Source organism: Haliotis rubra, unplaced genomic scaffold (genome assembly GCF_003918875.1).
Source record: "Haliotis rubra isolate DU_JTF1 unplaced genomic scaffold, ASM391887v1 Scf328, whole genome shotgun sequence".
Taxonomy (NCBI): domain Eukaryota; kingdom Metazoa; phylum Mollusca; class Gastropoda; order Lepetellida; family Haliotidae; genus Haliotis; species Haliotis rubra.
The window spans coordinates 496,359-514,011 of NW_025767000.1; the positions used below are offsets into that span (position 1 = coordinate 496,359).

General features: G+C 40.6%; 1 protein-coding gene across 1 annotated transcript; it reads right to left on the minus strand.

The window, feature by feature from the left end:
• Window positions 1-1,612: 1,612 nt before the first annotated feature.
• Window positions 1,613-17,085, minus strand: LOC124284034 (spliceosome-associated protein CWC27 homolog). Its single transcript, XM_046720073.1, has 11 exons — window positions 16,918-17,085; window positions 14,456-14,665; window positions 13,132-13,275; window positions 12,210-12,308; window positions 11,353-11,456; window positions 10,474-10,543; window positions 9,317-9,442; window positions 5,565-5,740; window positions 5,104-5,282; window positions 4,516-4,774; window positions 1,613-2,004 (listed from the first exon to the last, which is right to left on the minus strand). The coding sequence occupies exons 1-11, from the start codon at window positions 16,957-16,959 to the stop codon at window positions 1,851-1,853; spliced, it is 1,563 nt and encodes a 520-aa protein (XP_046576029.1). The 5' UTR covers window positions 16,960-17,085; the 3' UTR covers window positions 1,613-1,850.
• Window positions 17,086-17,653: the final 568 nt, after the last annotated feature.

The following is a 17,653-nucleotide window of genomic DNA, read 5'->3' on the forward strand; positions in this document are numbered from 1 at the left end:
ACACGAGAGTGTGAAAACAGAACTCATCATTAACATGGATGTATCAAGTAATGTTAACTGATAAACAAAATATTGTCACATGAATTTTTATCGTCTTAAAAATATATTTCACCTCTCATTCATGACGAACCTGTCACAAACTGTGAAAACAAATCAGTAAAGGTTACTAGTATATGGACCAGAATGTATGCATGGTTGGGGATTGGTGTTGTAGAATGGATCCCAGTAGCAGACAGAGAACTTGGGACTGGGCATTCTGCTGTTGTATCTTCATGTATCAATGATGTAGAAGCAACAACTTATCAGACAGAGAAAGCACTGATTTAATCATTTATTGCATGAAACACACAGCACTTGGAGATTTCAAGTGTTGTGATTACTTTCTTCATCCTGTTGTCTGAAAACATGATCCAGATGTGTCTGATGATATGGTCTAGATGTGTCTGACAACACAGATTCATTTGGGTGTATCTGATAACATGATCCAGATGTGTCTGATGACATGATCCAGATGTGTCTGATGACATGATCCAGATGTGTCTGACAACACAGATTCATCCAGGTGTATCTGATAACATGGATTCAGTCACTGCCGGCTCTGCCATGTCATGAGATGATGATGATGATGATGATGATGATGATGATGCCATCTGGTTACAGTGTCCACATTGTCAATACTTCACAAGTCTTGCATTCACTGCTTTCCTCCTCCACCCATGAATACACGCTACTTACAGTGTACTGGTATCTGTATTTTCTTTAAGCTAATAAAACGACACTGTGGATAACTCCCAGTTCAATGAGCCCAACTCTGTGCATGAACCAAGTGCTAACACTACCACTGCATGACATTCAAGCAATGAGTAGATGAGTTTTAGCGAGTTTAGTTTTACGCCACACTCAGCAATATTCCAGCTCTATGGCCGAATGAGGACCAAAAGGCTGTGGCACATTATCCGTGCCATATCTTGTTGTCTGAGCAATGTAATCAGGGTATATATTGGTGTGAGTATGTACTGGATCTTGCTGGAAGTGGGTGTTACTGGATTCCGTGACAAGCACCCATATGTCTTCACAAGTGACAGATGAACATCTATCCTTGAAGTATTGATGGCACAGTCTGTATGGTATGGGGGTGAGATTATATCGGCTTTTAACACAAAACAAACACACACTATCACACAAGGACATTCATTCCTTATTCTCTTACATATTCTCATGTCATTGATGTTCTCAGAACCATTCAAAACTGGCTCAACCGCACAATGTTACAAACATTCCCTCTTTTTTTGACAAAACATATTACTTTCCTGGAATAATTCACCTGTCTCAAACACACATTCTTGTAAGCCTTACCTATTGACTGAACATCTAACCTTCCTGAAATCATTCACTTCTAACTGCATCACACAGGTCTCCCAGAGTTTCCTCCCCTTAAATGTTTCACGGATATTGGAAGGCTGAAAACATGGACTTTGTACAGCAGCTAACTTTCAGAAAGACAACCCGAAACACACAGATGACTGTTAGTATCTCACAGTGCTGGCAGGGCAGTAGGGTGGCTCAATGGTAGGGTGTTAACATGACACAATACTGAGTTCTAATATCATTATTAGAAAAACGTTTTAATCTCCATTCATGACCATCCCCAGCTTATCACATCTCGATAATGCTGAGAGTCTAACAGAGGCTTTAACATTTATTACTCATCATGGAACCATCAGTCAGCATAAGTATGTTGATATTCACCCAAAGACAAATTAAGGCTGGTCGAGGTGATACATAACAAGTCACACATTCCTCACTTCAACTGTCTGTCTCCCATGAACACTCTCATGGTAGAGCCACTGTTACCGTCTGTCCCGGGAAGACTGTTTGCTGGCTTCTCTTCTGCGCTTATTCAGTGGATTTCGAGGATCATAAATTTCATATCTGTCTTCATCAGTTACATTGGCATCAATGACTTTCCTGGATTTGTCCTCAAAATGTAATTTGTGACCCATCCTGCAAAAGAGAGAGATTCAGCTTGTGTATAAGAAATTCTCATTGACATGAAAATATAACTAGCTCTGGTACAAAACAATTACTGGTGCTGCATCAGCTTTGTATTACTTTATGTGTGACTTGAATGTCCACTTTTATGACAATGCCATTATGCCCACCTTACTAATGGTCTACCTGTACCAATCTCAGCCTTCCAATGCTTACCTGAATGCAAATCTTACTAATGGTCTACCTGTACAGATGTCAGCCTTCCAAAGCTTAACCGAATGTCAGTCTTAATGACAGACCACCTATAAAGATGTCAGCCTCCCCATTCTTACCTGAATGACAATCTTAATGACAGACCACCTATAAAGATGTCAGTTTCCCCATGCTTACCTGAATGTCAATCTTAATGCCAGACCACCTATAAAGATGTCAGTTTCCCCATTCTTACCCGAATGTCAGTCTTAATGCCAGACCACCTATAAAGATGTCAGTTTCCCCATGCTTACCTGAATGTCAATCTTAATGCCAGACCACCTATAAAGATGTCAGTCTCCCCATGCTTACCCGAATGTCAATCTTAATGCCAGACCACCTATAAAGATGTCAGTTTCCCCATGCTTACCCGAATGTCAGTCTTAATGCCAGACCACCTATAAAGATGTCAGTTTCCCCATGCTTACCTGAATGTCAATCTTAATGCCAGACCACCTATAAAGATGTCAGTTTCCCCATTCTTACCTGAATGTCAATCTTAATGCCAGACCACCTATAAAGATGTCAGCTTCCCCATTCTTACCCGAATGTCAATCTTAATGCCAGACCACCTATAAAGATGTCAGTCTCCCCATGCTTACCCGAATGTCAATCTTAATGCCAGACCACCTATAAAGATGTCAGTTTCCCCATGCTTACCTGAATGTCAATCTTAATGCCAGACCACCTATAAAGATGTCAGTCTCCCCATGCTTACCTGAATGTCAATCTTAATGCCAGACCACCTATAAAGATGTCAGTCTCCCCATTCTTACCTGAATGTCAATCTTAATGCCAGACCACCTATAAAGATGTCGGCCTCCCCATTCTTACCCGAATGTCAGTCTTAATGCCAGACCACCTATAAAGATGTCAGTTTCCCCATGCTTACCTGAATGTCAATCTTAATGCCAGACCACCTATAAAGATGTCAGTCTCCCCATGCTTACCTGAATGTCAATCTTAATGCCAGACCACCTATAAAGATGTCAGTCTCCCCATTCTTACCTGAATGTCAATCTTAATGCCAGACCACCTATAAAGATGTCGGCCTCCCCATTCTTACCGAATGTCAGTCTTAATGCCAGACCACCTATAAAGATGTCAGTTTCCCCATGCTTACCTGAATGTCAATCTTAATGCCAGACCACCTATAAAGATGTCAGTCTCCCCATGCTTACCTGAATGTCAATCTTAATGACAGACCACCTATAAAGATGTCGGCCTCCCCATGCTTACCTGAATGTCAATCTTAATGCCAGACCACCTATAAAGATGTCAGTTTCCCCATGCTTACCTGAATGTCAATCTTAATGCCAGACCACCTATAAAGATGTCAGTTTCCCCATTCTTACCCGAATGTCAGTCTTAATGCCAGACCACCTATAAAGATGTCAGTTTCCCCATTCTTACCCGAATGTCAATCTTAATGCCAGACCACCTATAAAGATGTCAGTTTCCCCATGCTTACCTGAATGTCAATCTTAATGCCAGACCACCTATAAAGATGTCAGTTTCCCCATGCTTACCTGAATGTCAATCTTAATGCCAGACCACCTATAAAGATGTCAGTCTCCCCATGCTTACCTGAATGTCAATCTTAATGCCAGACCACCTATAAAGATGTCGGCCTCCCCATTCTTACCTGAATGTCAATCTTAATGCCAGACCACCTATAAAGATGTCGGCCTCCCCATTCTTACCTGAATGTCAATCTTAACCACCATGACCACCTGAATCAAAAGACCACCTATAAAGTCAGTCTCCCCATTCCTACCTGAATGTCAATCTTAATGCCAGACCACCTATAAAGATGTCAGTCTCCCCATGCTTACCTGAATGTCAATCTTAATGCCAGACCACCTATAAAGATGTCGGCCTGCCCATTCTTACCTGAATGTCAATCTTAATGCCAGACCACCTATAAAGATGTCAGTTTCCCCATGCTTACCTGAATGTCAATCTTGATGCCAGACCACCTATAAAGATGTCAGCCTCCCCATTCTTACCTGAATGACAATCTTAATAACAACCTACCTGTAAAGATGTCAGACTTCCATTGCTAATTTGAATGCCAATCCTATTGACGACCTACCTGTACAGATGTCAGCTTCCCCATGCTTACCCAAAAGCCCACCTAAATGACAGATCACCCATAGGGAGTCAGTCTTCCTAAATAAATGTCTGCCTATGCTTTACCCATGTAATGTCAACTCACTATTACATATACCAATAACTTTATCCATACTTTATCTGGCTTATTTTACACACCAGGTCATATCATCATCTTCCTGTTCTTCATCTGCTTCAGTCTTTTCTTCTTTCTTTTCTTTCTTTGTTTCTTCTTCCTCGTCCTCATAGAGAGAAGTTAATTTCTTGACATTTTCAAGTCTGTTCTGGAACTTAGCAAGCATGGCTAGTGTGTCTGCCTCCCGACTGGATCCCTTCTTGCTCTGCTTCTGACGTAGGTCCTTGTACTTCTGCCGCTCCTGCTTGTACTCTTCTAACATGTCCACCTTGGGCATCATCTCTGAAACACAGATCAGTCATACTAATTGACACAGTCCAGGCACACTGACTGAAACATAGACAGGGCACACTGACTGAAACACGGATCAGGCACACTGACTGAAATATAGACAGGGCACACTGACTGAAATATAGACAGTGCACACTGACTGAAACACAGACCAGGTACACAAAATGCAACACAGACTGGGTTGAATGACAGGCCAAATATCCTGACATGGCTAAGGAATTCTACTCATCCAATAAACCACTGGGGCCCCTGGCCCCTGTGCAACTAAGGGTTAAGAATTACAGTGGAGAGAATTTACCAAGAACGTCAAGCGTCTGTACCTATATCAGCTCCTTTCTTCCCTTTGTCTTTTGAGTCTTTCGTTTTTCCTTCAGATTTTATATCCTTCTTAGCTTCTTTTGTACTTTTCTCTTCTTTTTCATCTGCCTTTCTCTCACTTTTCCGTTTTGATTCTGACAGTTCCTTCTGTAATTGTTTTGACTCCTTTTTCAGTTCCTCACTGAAACGACAGAGTGAGTGAGTGGAAGTCATATCATAAACAACAAGGGATTGAGTTATTTAAAGACCAAAATGATCATGATTATAATAATGTTCAGGTGCTGAAATACCAAGGATTATCATGATCCCAGCAGAAGTAACTCTCAAATCCCATAATCCTTGCAGAAGTACCTTAAATCCCATGATCCAAGCAGAAGAAACTCATACATTCCATCTCATTAAGTACAGAATTAAGAGAATGTGGACTAAATACATGGTCGACTATTTGTTGATGGATACTAACAGATGGTCTAGCTTTGTCTTTTCTGACTCCCTGTCACTGTCCCCCTTTTTCTTGTCTTCTTTCTTCTTGTCTTCCTTCCCACTGACATCCTTCTTCTTGTCCGTCTCATCTGTCTTGAGCTTTTTCCTCACTGTCTCAAGTGATTTCTCTTTACTGTCCTCGCCCGTGTCAGAGCCCTGGGAACCCAAATAAGTACATCAGTGGGTGATGATGCTGAGGTTGGTGTTGGATTGATGGGGTGATTGTCTGAGTGGTTCTGACAGAGGTGATGTGGGTGTCTCATTGTGTGAGTGAATTTGTGAGTGCTTATGAATGATTGTGCTTGTGTGCATGATAGTGGATGTGTGCATGATTGTGGTCGAGTGAGCAATTGTGGTTGCATGGGTGATTCCTTGTCTGATTGTGTGAGTGGTCCTGTGAGTGATTGTGTGAGTGGTTGTGAGAGTGGTTGTGTGAGAGTGGTTGTGTGAGAGTGGTCGTGTGAGTGATTGTGCTAGTGATTGTGTGAGTGGTTGTGAGAGTGTTTGAGTGGTTCTGTGAGTGATTGTGCTAGTGATTGTGTGAGTGGTTGTGAGAGTAATTGTGAGAGTGGTTGTGAGAGTAGTTGTATGAGTGTTTGTGAGAGTGATTTTGTGAGTGGTTGTTAGAGTGCTTGTGTGAGTGATTGTGCAAGTGATTGTGTGAGTGGTTGAGAGAGTGATTGTGCTAGTGGTTGTGTGAGTGATTGTGAGAGTGATTGCGCTGGTGATTGTGTGCGTGGATGTGTGAGTGATTGTGTGAGTGGTTGCGTGAGTGATTGTGTGAGTGGTTGTGTGAGTGGTTGTCTGAGTGATTGTGTGAGTGGTTGTGAGAGTGGTTGTGTGAGTGATTGTGCTAGTGATTGTGTGAATGGATGTGTGAGTCATTGTGTGAGTGGTTGTGTGAGTGATTGTGCTAGTGATTGTGCGAGTGGATGTGTGAGTCATTGTGTGAGTGGTTGTGTGAGTGGTCTTGTGAAAGGTTGTGTGAGTGGTCTTGTGAGTGGATGTATGAGTGGTCTTGTGAGAGTGATTGAGCTAGTGATTGTGTGAGTGGATGTGTGAGTGATTGTGTGAATGGTTGTGTGAGTGGTCTTGTGAGTGGTTGTGAGAGTGATTGTGTGAGTGGTTGTGTGAGTGGTCTTGTGAGTGGTTGTGAGAGTGGTTGTGTGAGTGGTTGTGCTAGTGATTGTGAGAGTGATTGCGCTAGTGATTGTGTGAGTGGATGTGTGAGTGGTTGTGAAAGTGATTGTGTGAGTAGTTGTGTGAGTCGTCGTGTGAGTGATTGTGTGAGTGGTCATGTGAGTGATTGTGTGAGTAGTCTTGTGAGTGATTGTGTGAGTGGTTGTGAGAGTGATTGCGCTAGTGATTGTGTGAGTGGATGTGTGAGTGATTCTGTGAGTGGTCTTGTGAGTGGTTGTGTGAGTGATTGTGCAAGTCATTGTGTGAGTAGTTGTGTGAGTGATTGTGTGAGCGGTTGTGTGAGTGGTTGTGAGAGTGATTGTGTGAGTGGTTGTGAGAATGATTGTGTGAGTGGTCTTGTGAGTGGATGTGTGAGTGGTTGAGTGGGTGATTCCTTGTCTGATTGTGTGAGTGGTCCTGTGAGTGGTCCTGTGAGTGATTGTGTGAGTGGTTGTGTGAGTGAGTGATTGTGTGAGTGGTTGTGTGAGTGATTGTGTGAGTGGTTGTGTGACCGATTGTGCTAGTGATTGTTTGAGTGGCTGTGTGAGTGGTTGTGTGAGTGGTTGTGTGAGTGGTCTTGTGAGTGGTTGTGAGAGTGGTTGTGTGAGTGATTGTGCTAGTGATTGTGAGAGTGATTGCGCTAGGGATTGCGCTAGTGATTGTGAGAGTGGTTGTGAGAGTGATTGTGTGAGTGGTTGTGTGTGAGTGGTCTTGTGAGTGGTTGTGTGAGTGGTCTTGTGTGTGGATGTGTGAGTGGTCTTGTGAGAGTGATTGCGCTAGTGATTGTTTTAGTGGATGTGTGAGTGATTGTGTGAGAGTGATTGCGCTAGTGATTGTTTTAGTGGATGTGTGAGTGATTGTGTGAGTGATTGTGTGAGTGGTCTTGTGAGTGGATGTGTGAGTGATTGTGTGAGTGGTTGTGAGGGTGGTTGTGTGAATGATTGTGTGAGTGGTGATGTGAGAGTGATTGTGTGAGTGGATGTGTGAGTGGTCTTGTGAGTGGTTGTGAGAGTGGTTGTGTGAGTGATTGTGCTAGTGATTGTGTGAGTAGTTGTTTGAGTGGATTTGTGAGTGGTTGTGTGAGTGGTCTTGTGAGTGGTTGTGTGAGTGATTGTGCTAGTGATTGTGAGAGTGATTGCGCTAGTGATTGTGTGAGTGGATGTGTGTGTGGTTGTGAGAGTGATTGTGTGAGTGGTTGTGTGAGTGGTCTTGTGAGTGGATGTGTGAGTGATTGTGTGAGTGGTCTTGTGAGAGTGATTGCGCTAGTGACTGTGTGAGTGGATGTGTGAGTGATTGTGTGAGTGGTTGTGAGAGCGGTTGTGTTAGTGATGGTGTGAGTTGTCTTGTGAGTGGTTGTGAGAGTGGTCTTGTGAGTGATTGTGCTAGTGATTGTGTGAGTAGTTGTGCAAGTGATTGTGTGAGTGGTTGTGTGAGTGGTCTTGTGAGTGGTTGTGAGAGTGATTGTGTGAGTGGTTGTGAGAATGATTGTGTGAGTGATTGTGTGAGTGGTCTTGTTAGTGGATGTGTGAGTGGTTGAGTGGGTGATTCCTTGTCTGATTGTGTGAGTGGTCCTGTGAGTGATTGTGTGAGTGGTTGTGAGAGTGATTGTGTGAGTGGTCTTGTGAGTGGATGTGTGAGTGATTGTGTGAGTGGTCTTGTGAGTGGTGAGAGTTATTTTGTCAGTGGTCTTGTGAGTGGTTGTGAGAGTGATTGTGCTAGTGATTGTGTTAGTGGTTGAATGAGTGGTCCTGTGAGTGATTGTGTGAGTGGTTGTGTGAGTGTGTGAGGGGTTTAGTTAGCCAGTGATTATAGGTGAGTGAGGGTTTCCTGTGAGAATTATTCAACGGCCTTATGCGAGTTCATGAAAGATGATGGTAAAAGGGTGCCATGTTAGCTACCAGTCAGGTGATACTTCAACGGATTCTAGGTGCTCTAGACCACCTCCATGGAGTAGTGGTTAGAGCGTCCGCCCGGAGAGCAAAAAGGTTGTGTGTTTGATCCAAACGTCATACCAAAAGACGTTAAAATATGGTACTTGATGGTCCCTTTAATGGGTTACATTAATTGGTACAACAAGGACTGGTCGGCTCGAATCAGTATAATGTGTCTGAGTGGGGTATTCATGCTTCACTGCGGCATGGTATCTCAGTGGGCTAGCACTCTAAAACCAGCTCAAGTCTGAACTAGTACAAGGAGCCACACATACACACGCATGCACGTCGTCATATGAGCGAAATATTCAGTGCGACGTTAAACCCCATTTCACTTCACCTCTAGGTGTTCTACCTGACATATTTCACATTTATCAGCATGTGTGATATTGGTGATAGACTACAGAATTGGTTGCTAATAAGGTACTGATAAAGATTAGTGAATGACACTTTATGCCTTGTCTAAGTTAATGTATAAAGTTTAAATCATCTCCATCCTAAGTTAACTCTTGGCAAGAAAGTTTGTCTGGGTGCCGTTGTACAAAACAACCTTAGCTCTAAGACTACCTTAAGTCTTAGTGCTAAGATAGGTACAACGGCACCCTGGTCGCAGCACTCCCACCTCTGTCTCTCCGCCTGACTTTCTCTTCTTGCCATCTGGTCTCTCTTCTGTGTCCAGGGCTGGGACAGAACTCAGATGAGGGTCGTCTATCAGATCATGGCTGCTCTTACTTTTACCTCGCATTGTCTGGAATGTCAAGAGGAAGCCCACTTTGTTTCGTTTTTTCATTTTCTTTTCAGAAATATACTATGACTGATTTATACTAAAATAGATGATGTTACAGCTATAACATACAGTACTCACACACACGACATGTATGTGATAACAAGAAGACAGGGACATAGATATCTCCCGCCAGGGTTCTGTTCGTATTTGGTTCCTGTTTTTTAACTCCACCACAACATTCATGTCCTGAAAACACATATCAAATTTGGTTTCCCTATCTATAACGGTTTTTGAGAAAATCTGTCCCCATTGGGTATACCGTGCGCTAAGTCAAGAAACACATAACAATGGCCATAACTCTGTAACAAATTGTAACACCGTTTCTGTTCTCAAACTTCTTCAAGGCATTCATGTTATGAAAACACATGCCACATTTGGTTTCACTATCTATAATGGTTACTGAGAAAATCTGTTCCCATTGGGGATAATGTGCACTAAGTCAAGAAATACATGACAAGGGACATAACTCAGTAACAAATTGTAACACGGTTTCCGTTTTCGGACTCCATCAAGGCATTCATGTCCTGAAAACACATACCAAATTTGGTTTCCCTATCTATAAAGGTTTTAGAGAAAATCTGTTCCCATTGGGGATACCATGCACTAAGTCAAGAAACACATGACAAGGGACATAACTCTGTAACAAATTGTAACACCGTTTCATTTTTAAACTCCATCAAGGCATTCATGTCCTGAAAACACATACCTAATTTGGTTTCCCTATCTATAACGTTTTATTTAGAAAATCTGTCCCCATCATCTAGGATGGACAGATGGATGGACAGACAGAGCTCAAACCCATATCCCTCTCTCACTTTATGGCAGGGGGATAATAAGTATTGATATCTCAAACAGTTCAAAACTTCCGGGAATGTGAATGAAAACCAAAGAACTCCAATAACAAACATGACTCTAACATCTAACAGTGACATTTCCAGACAACTCCCAGCCCCACAAACCCCTACCCCTCCCCAAAATGGTCCACTGCCAACCTTTGATGCTTTATCCGTCTGCTCTTCATCCTCCTCTGCCTCCTCACCAAAAGACAGCAAGCTGAAATTCCTGACACAAAACAGTAGCCAGATGAAATTTAGGCTGTTGTCACCATCCCAACCTTAATGTTAAGACTCTATGCCACGTATTGGTTCAAAATGGATAAATCAGTTTTAAGTCAAATAGTATACCAATTGAACACTCTAAGTAAACTTAGGCTCAGTATTATTCGTTACACTGCTATTCTGAGTCTAACAATGTCTGTGAATGTTAACTTGCGATTTGGTAAGCTGTGTTCTGATTGGTCAATTCAAAAGCTAAGCTGATGCAACCTTCTAACTAAGTTTTGTCAGACTCAGTTTAGCAGTGTAACGAATAATACTGAGCCTAAGTTTACTTAGACTGAACAATTGCATAAACATACCCGTAAATGAAAACCTCTCGCATAGTTGTCATTGGTATAAACACACATGGCAAGTTCCAGCTTAAATGGTCTACAGCATTGAATGCATGATAGTGATGGGTTTAGAGCCTGCTTTTAGAAATATTCCAGTAATATATTAGCTGGGGACATCACAAATTATACTCATACAGTGTAGAGGAATATAACCTGCTGATTTTATTGCAGTGAGTGAACACTTTCACCATAAGGCTAACCAACCGTAACCTTGCCATTTTAAAGGAGACCAAGTTTAAAGATGACACTGACATGTGCAAGACAAGGTACCAGCACATTTTGACACTTGGTTTATAAAGATGTGCTGCCAGGCTGCCAGCTTTTCCAAAGTAGCTTCATAAATCAACAATACAATGCTTGCATACAGGAGAAAAATTACTGGAGAGTCTGTGAATAGGTAGATATTGTTGACTTCACCCACTTTGTAGCCTTTGATTTACTCTTGTGTTTCTTCGTTTCCTCTCCTTCTTGTTTCTTCTTCTTCAGAACTCTCGGTTCAATGTCATCAAATGGATTGGAAAGGATCTGAGACAAAATCACAAACACTTGCACCTTGAACTGAAACTACCAATCCTCCAGTTTGATCATGTTGATGGTCAGGGCCCTGTTCCTCAAAGCGATCGTAACCGTAAGACGATCGAATCTCCCATACTTTAACATAGGCTTACGACAGTCGTAGCGCTACAATCGTTTTGAGGAACGGGGCCCTGGACCAGACAATCTGGTGATGGATGTTGCGAGCAATGATGACGAAGACAATGTACGAGGAAACACTATCAGCTGAACTGAATTCACTGAACCACATTCTAATTTCCTGAATCAAAGATGCAAAACAACAGCTGGTATTTTTAAAATACTCAGTTGTGAGTGAGTGAGTGTAGTTTTACGCCGCACTCAGCAATATTCCAGCTATATGGCAACGGTCTGTAAAAAAATCAAGTCTGGACCAGACAATCCAGTGATCAACAACATGGGCATCGATCTACGCAATTGGGATACGATGACGTGTGTCAACCAAGTCAGCAAGCCTGAGCACCCGATCCTGTTAGTCGCCTCTTACGACAAGCATGGGTTACTGAAGACCGGATCTTCACGAGTAAAACACTTACTAATAATTTACATGAACATGATGAACATTTATGAAAAATATCAAAAAATTAAACTATTACACATCTGTAATGGTCCTTTTTCTCTGATCTGATATTGTACCCAGCAATTACAATTTACAATCACAAGCCATCTACTTTCATATTAAATGCTGCATATACATGTGAGTACCTCTCCCTTGAGAATCTTGTGTGGGTAAAGAGGTCGATCAGTGCCATCTGTTTCCACATCTTGTAGTTTGATCATGTTAAACAGTGTGTTACCTGCAACCTGAAGCAACAATCTGAACATTAGAGAATTTCATGTAATTAAAATGAAAACATCCATTACAATAATATTACATTTTATATTTCTACAACAACTGAGTGAAGCTTGATGTTTTTATTATGAAACATCCATCATTCAGTTCTGGGACAAGTTCTTATAACTTACAGAAACCCTCTTCTTAATTCTTATCATTCTGTTGTTTAAATTACAGTAGTCACAGCTAGGGCTGGGACGGGTCCAAATTTCTACCCAGGTACCCGTTATGTTAATTATTGGCATCACATTTGTAACAAATGGCAATATATATTGTTCACCTTGGAAGCTAAAATTTCGCATTCTTTAATATCTTAACCATGTATTATATTCAAAACAGATCACTGTAAATTATGTTTAAATCTTCAAAAACAATACAACCTTTTAATCATGAAAGAATAACATATAACATTGTTCAGTCTGTTAGTCACATGATCATAACGGGTCATGGAACTGAGACGGGTACCCAGGTCCAACTCATTACCCACCCATCCCAGACATAGTCACTACTGTATGAGGCAAACCAGTGGTTAACAGAGTGAACAATGAACATCAAGAATGGAATTACTCTGGCAGAGCTAAAAGTTCATCTGCTTTGATTATCATACAAGCAATATTCATACCAGGCAGTTATTGTAACCACACAATCCCCATTCCACTCATCTCCTTAGATTCTCTTCTGCCATCGAATCCTTCAACTATTACAAATATCTCACAGTTATAGAAAGCTGATATGGATTATTAAATGATTTACCAAATGACTGAAAAAAAGTGGAAATAAATACACATTAACCTTTCCAAATATGGTGTGTTTCTTATAGAGTTCTGGAGCTGGGCCCAAGGTGAAGAAGAACTGACTGCCATTATCATTGGCACCAGCATTTGCCATAGCAACCAGACCTCTACGAACAAATCGCAAACGGGAATGCACTTCATCCTGAAACAAAGGTGGGAACTGTAAACTACTAGAGTTTAGAACAACTGTTTTTCTGACATAACTTTCAAAGTGTAGATCATGATGATGTGTGTTGTTAACACTGCACTCAGTAATGTTCCAGTTATGTTATGTATGCACCTGTCAGGACCATACAATCCAGTGATTGACATCATGAGTGTCAATCTAGGGTATGACAACATGGATAAACCAGGTGTACAAGTATGATCACCTAACCCTATTAGTCGTCTCTTACGACAAGCAAGGGTTGCTGAAGATCAAATCTACCTTGATCCTCTTGGATTAGATCCTGTTAGATGATGATGTAACTTTTTTCTGAACTTTAACCTGAACTATAAGTTAACAAGATATGTTGATCTCTACCTTGATGACACATGGATGTAAAGTATGATAAATGCATGAGTGTTCATAATATGAACTCTTTAATCAGTCGGTGATGCCTCCATATCGCATGGTACCAAATATTAATACTATGTAGTGCTGTATTGTGTTGGTCAGCATTGTCAGTGGAACAAAAACACAGTCAAGTGATCTGAGTGAGTGAGTTTAGTTTTATGCAGCACTCAGCAATATTCCAGCAATATGGCGGCAGTCAGTAAATAATCGAGTCTGGACCAGACAATCCAGTGATGAACAGCACGAGCATCGATCTATCCATTTGGGATACGATGACGTGTCAACCAAGTCAGCGAGCCTGACCACCTGATCCCGTTAGTCGCTTCTTACGACAGGCATGGGTTACTGAAGATCAATTCTAACCCCGGATCTTCACGGGTCTCCAGTGATCTGAATGTGTGATCAGACACACTAAACTAAATCAGTGTCAGTTCTTTCTCATGAGTAATTTTAAAACCTGCACATTATATCAAATACACTGATTCCTGTCAAAGGGAAAAGAACATAACATAAATGATATGCATATGTATACAACATACACTCTATCTGAACATGTAACTCAACACATCCTTTGACATGTCATCATATCAGAATATTGACCCCTTGATGCATTTTCCAGTATTGGTACAACACATACAAAAATCCTCATTCTGTGAAACAGAAACACCCAGCAAGACCAATACTTCAATTCTAGCAGGTAAAACTGTGGTATAATCATGATCCTGACTTCTTGTTAAATAAATGTCATATGCAATATGTTCTTCACCTTGAATGGTTCTCCATATATGGATTCACCTCCTTCACCAGTTCCTGTGGGGTCACCCCCCTGGACGATGAAGTCCTTGACCATACGATGAAAGATTGTCCCATCATAGTATCCTTCCATCAACAGCTGAACAAAGTTCCGGCATGCCTTGGGAGCTTCTTTTGACCATAGCTCTATATCAATATCACCAACAGTTGTTGATAGTAAAACCTGAAACAGACAGAAATGATACAAAATCTTCTCATCAGACTTATGTGATTTCACACAATGTTCATAACAAAACCAAATCCACAGGATGTCTTCCGTAAAATAGCTTCAGGCATTGCCACAAACAAGGTCAGTAACTGGTCAAATACTGTTCAATACAATTAAATACTTAAAGGTCACATGCAACGTAAAACACAACTTTGCAGATTCTGATACCTTTCGGTATGGACTTATCGAAACAAATCATCAAAAATGCAAATTCAACTTATAAAGTTGAAAAAACCTGCGATGAAAAAAAACACGCCAAATCGTAGTTCAAACGATTCACTAACTTTCCCCCAGCGCTTGGGGGAATTGAAGTGGTTTTAAGTTTCAACAGCTGGGCTGCGCTCATAGCACATGCGCAGTGAAATAGGTTCGCGGAGCTTGGAAGCGGGTTGTCCGGTGAATATTCGTTGAAGGCTTTGGTGTGAGCTATTTTTCTAATGTTTTGTTGATGTTTGAGCGTTTTATATGTTATTACAGTAGATTACCGATTTAACTGTTTATATGATTTCATTTGTCTATTTCACCACACATTCTTCTTACAGAGTCACTTTCTCAGTTCGATACTTAAAAGCAATGTCATTATTTAGCGTCGACAGAATTTCTAACTGTGATATAGATATGTCGTTGTCACAGACAAAACTCAATGTCTGTTTTATTGGCACCTATGTGTCTGCCTGCCTGTCTGCTAATGACAATATTCAATACACAATTTCAATCACTGACCACATGCAATTTGAACTTAACACCTATCAGGCTATACACCATAAACAAAACACATTGATTTATGGCCCGAGTTCGGTCTCTGTCACAATATGTAATTACACAGACAGGCAGGTGTGATACTTGTACACATTACATGTTATGATGTCTGTTGATTGCAAAATGTTATACACAAAAAATGAGCATGTATTTACAAAACCCAACATCTCTATATATACACACACAATGAGCCGTGAGGGAATCTGCAAATGAACCAGCCGTTACACTTGAGTGCACACCCACCCGCTCTGACTGGGTTCGGTATCCCAGCTGCTTCGTTTCTTGGGAAGTAAACCCAAGTACAAAATATTGCACTTATGATTTGCAATTGTACGCTTATAATTTTGTTTTATGTTTTTTCATAACCAGCAATGTATATTATATGTCATGAATAATTGATAATTGTGTTTTAATTATGTTTGATATTTTGGTTGCATGTGACCTTTAACTAAGATGAATTTTTTTTGCAATACTGAACTCCTGCAGTAACTGTATAACAGCAGGGATTAGGAAAGGCAGGGGCCATAGGCCATTTTACACATTAGAATAAAAAATGGCCCATTAACATTTTGAAGTTTACTATTGATACAAGGGCAGTGGCCCATTCTAAATTCAAAAAAATGGCTAATAATCCTGAAAATGGCCCATTGTTAAAGGTCTCCATCCCAATCCCTGTAACAGCTATACAAATATCACAACAGCCTGTAAATAACTCAATCTAGATCAAACAAACCACTGGTTGGAGGCATCAATAATGATCTTTCCTACAGATCAGACATCATAATTTTTGTCAGATTTCACAAGCATTGAAGCAAAAAGATAGAACCCAGGCAAGAGTTTCTCTCATTTTGTTTCTTTGACAACTTTAGTATTCATTTTGGAAGAAAAGGAATAAGTGCAACTATGCCCAGTCATGACTCATCCCAATAGTGCTATGCACAAGACTGGGTAACAACAATTACCATCTTCTCATGAATGTAAGTGTGGGAATAAAACCACCAACCTTTCCCTCCCCAGGCAGATGCTTGATCCTTAAGACTATGGAGATGGATAGATTGCATAGAAATTAGAAAAGTTTGCACAGCTTGTGGACTGTTTACATGAGGAGTCAACCACAATTAAATCAGCCTGTGCTGACAACTCTGTGCTGACAAGTATGTCAGATTGTCTCTGGTACCACATACTTGTCCTGAGACCAAACTCTGAGTAAACGATTAATAAACTGGCATGAAATCGACCAAACATTATGCAGAAATGTTGTACTGTGTGTCATCATCGTTTTTTTCAGTCGGAAACTCACAGGTTTCACTGATTCTAATAATCTATAGGCTTCTGCGACTTAGCTGCAATATTGCTGAGAAACGGCGTAAAACATCAATCATCACTCCACACCATTCCTGGCCATGAACAAACATATTTGTGACTATTGTCCCCTGAAAATGACATACCTTTCCATTTGTAGGAGGTTCTTGGATATAGATGTTACTCATGTTTAAAACGTGTGAATGCGACTAATTTCTTAAGAGCACTGGAAGAATACGCGCATAATAGATCAAAAACTGCTGCCGGCTTTCTTTTTCATGGACGCGGCCATTTTGTCAAGTGAATACTAGTGCAAAAAGTAAGTTAAGAATATAATTTATTACTTGTGCACAAGTGTATCACAAAATATACACATAATGATCTAAAAAATATTATAACTATATCAATACAAAAATAATGATTTATACACAATCTTCAATGATTTGGAAAGTAATATTGTTTCGCTATGTTTATCGAACATACAGTAACTTGTTACAATCTCGTGTAAATCTCGACAGTGAACGAGACCTGTCATGGCTGTATGAAAGGTGAATGGGATGGAATTTAGCTCGGACCAACTTCGAGTTTAAACTTATTTCACAACAATTAATTGTCATCTGGAAGTGAAAATATAAACTATGATCGCATAGGCTTGTAAATAATATCAACTGCGATTTATGACGTGCAGAAATCAGACAAAGGGTGGACATATTTTGGAATCGCAACAACTGCACGTTTTTTAATTTCATCATATGGATATTGAGCTTAGGATGAAAGTGTTTGAAACATGTCTAAACTATGAAAGAGAAAAATCTATAAAGCGATATCTTACCACAAATATGAGAAATTTTAGGGAAAATATGGTACTAAACTTCCCAACCC

What these genes read in the sequence shown, in the direction of transcription:
- LOC124284034 (XM_046720073.1), bottom strand. Translation starts at nt 16,959, where the DNA reads ATGAGTAACATCTATATCCAAGAACCTCCTACAAATGGAAAG. An exon ending in AACCTCCTACAAATGGAAAG is followed by an intron (nt 14,666 to 16,917) that starts GTATGTCATTTT and finishes TGTCTGTTTCAG; the next exon opens with GTTTTACTATCAACAACTGT. An exon ending in GAAGATGATGATATGACCTG is followed by an intron (nt 2,005 to 4,515) that starts GTGTGTAAAATA and finishes TCTCTTTTGCAG; the next exon opens with GATGGGTCACAAATTACATT.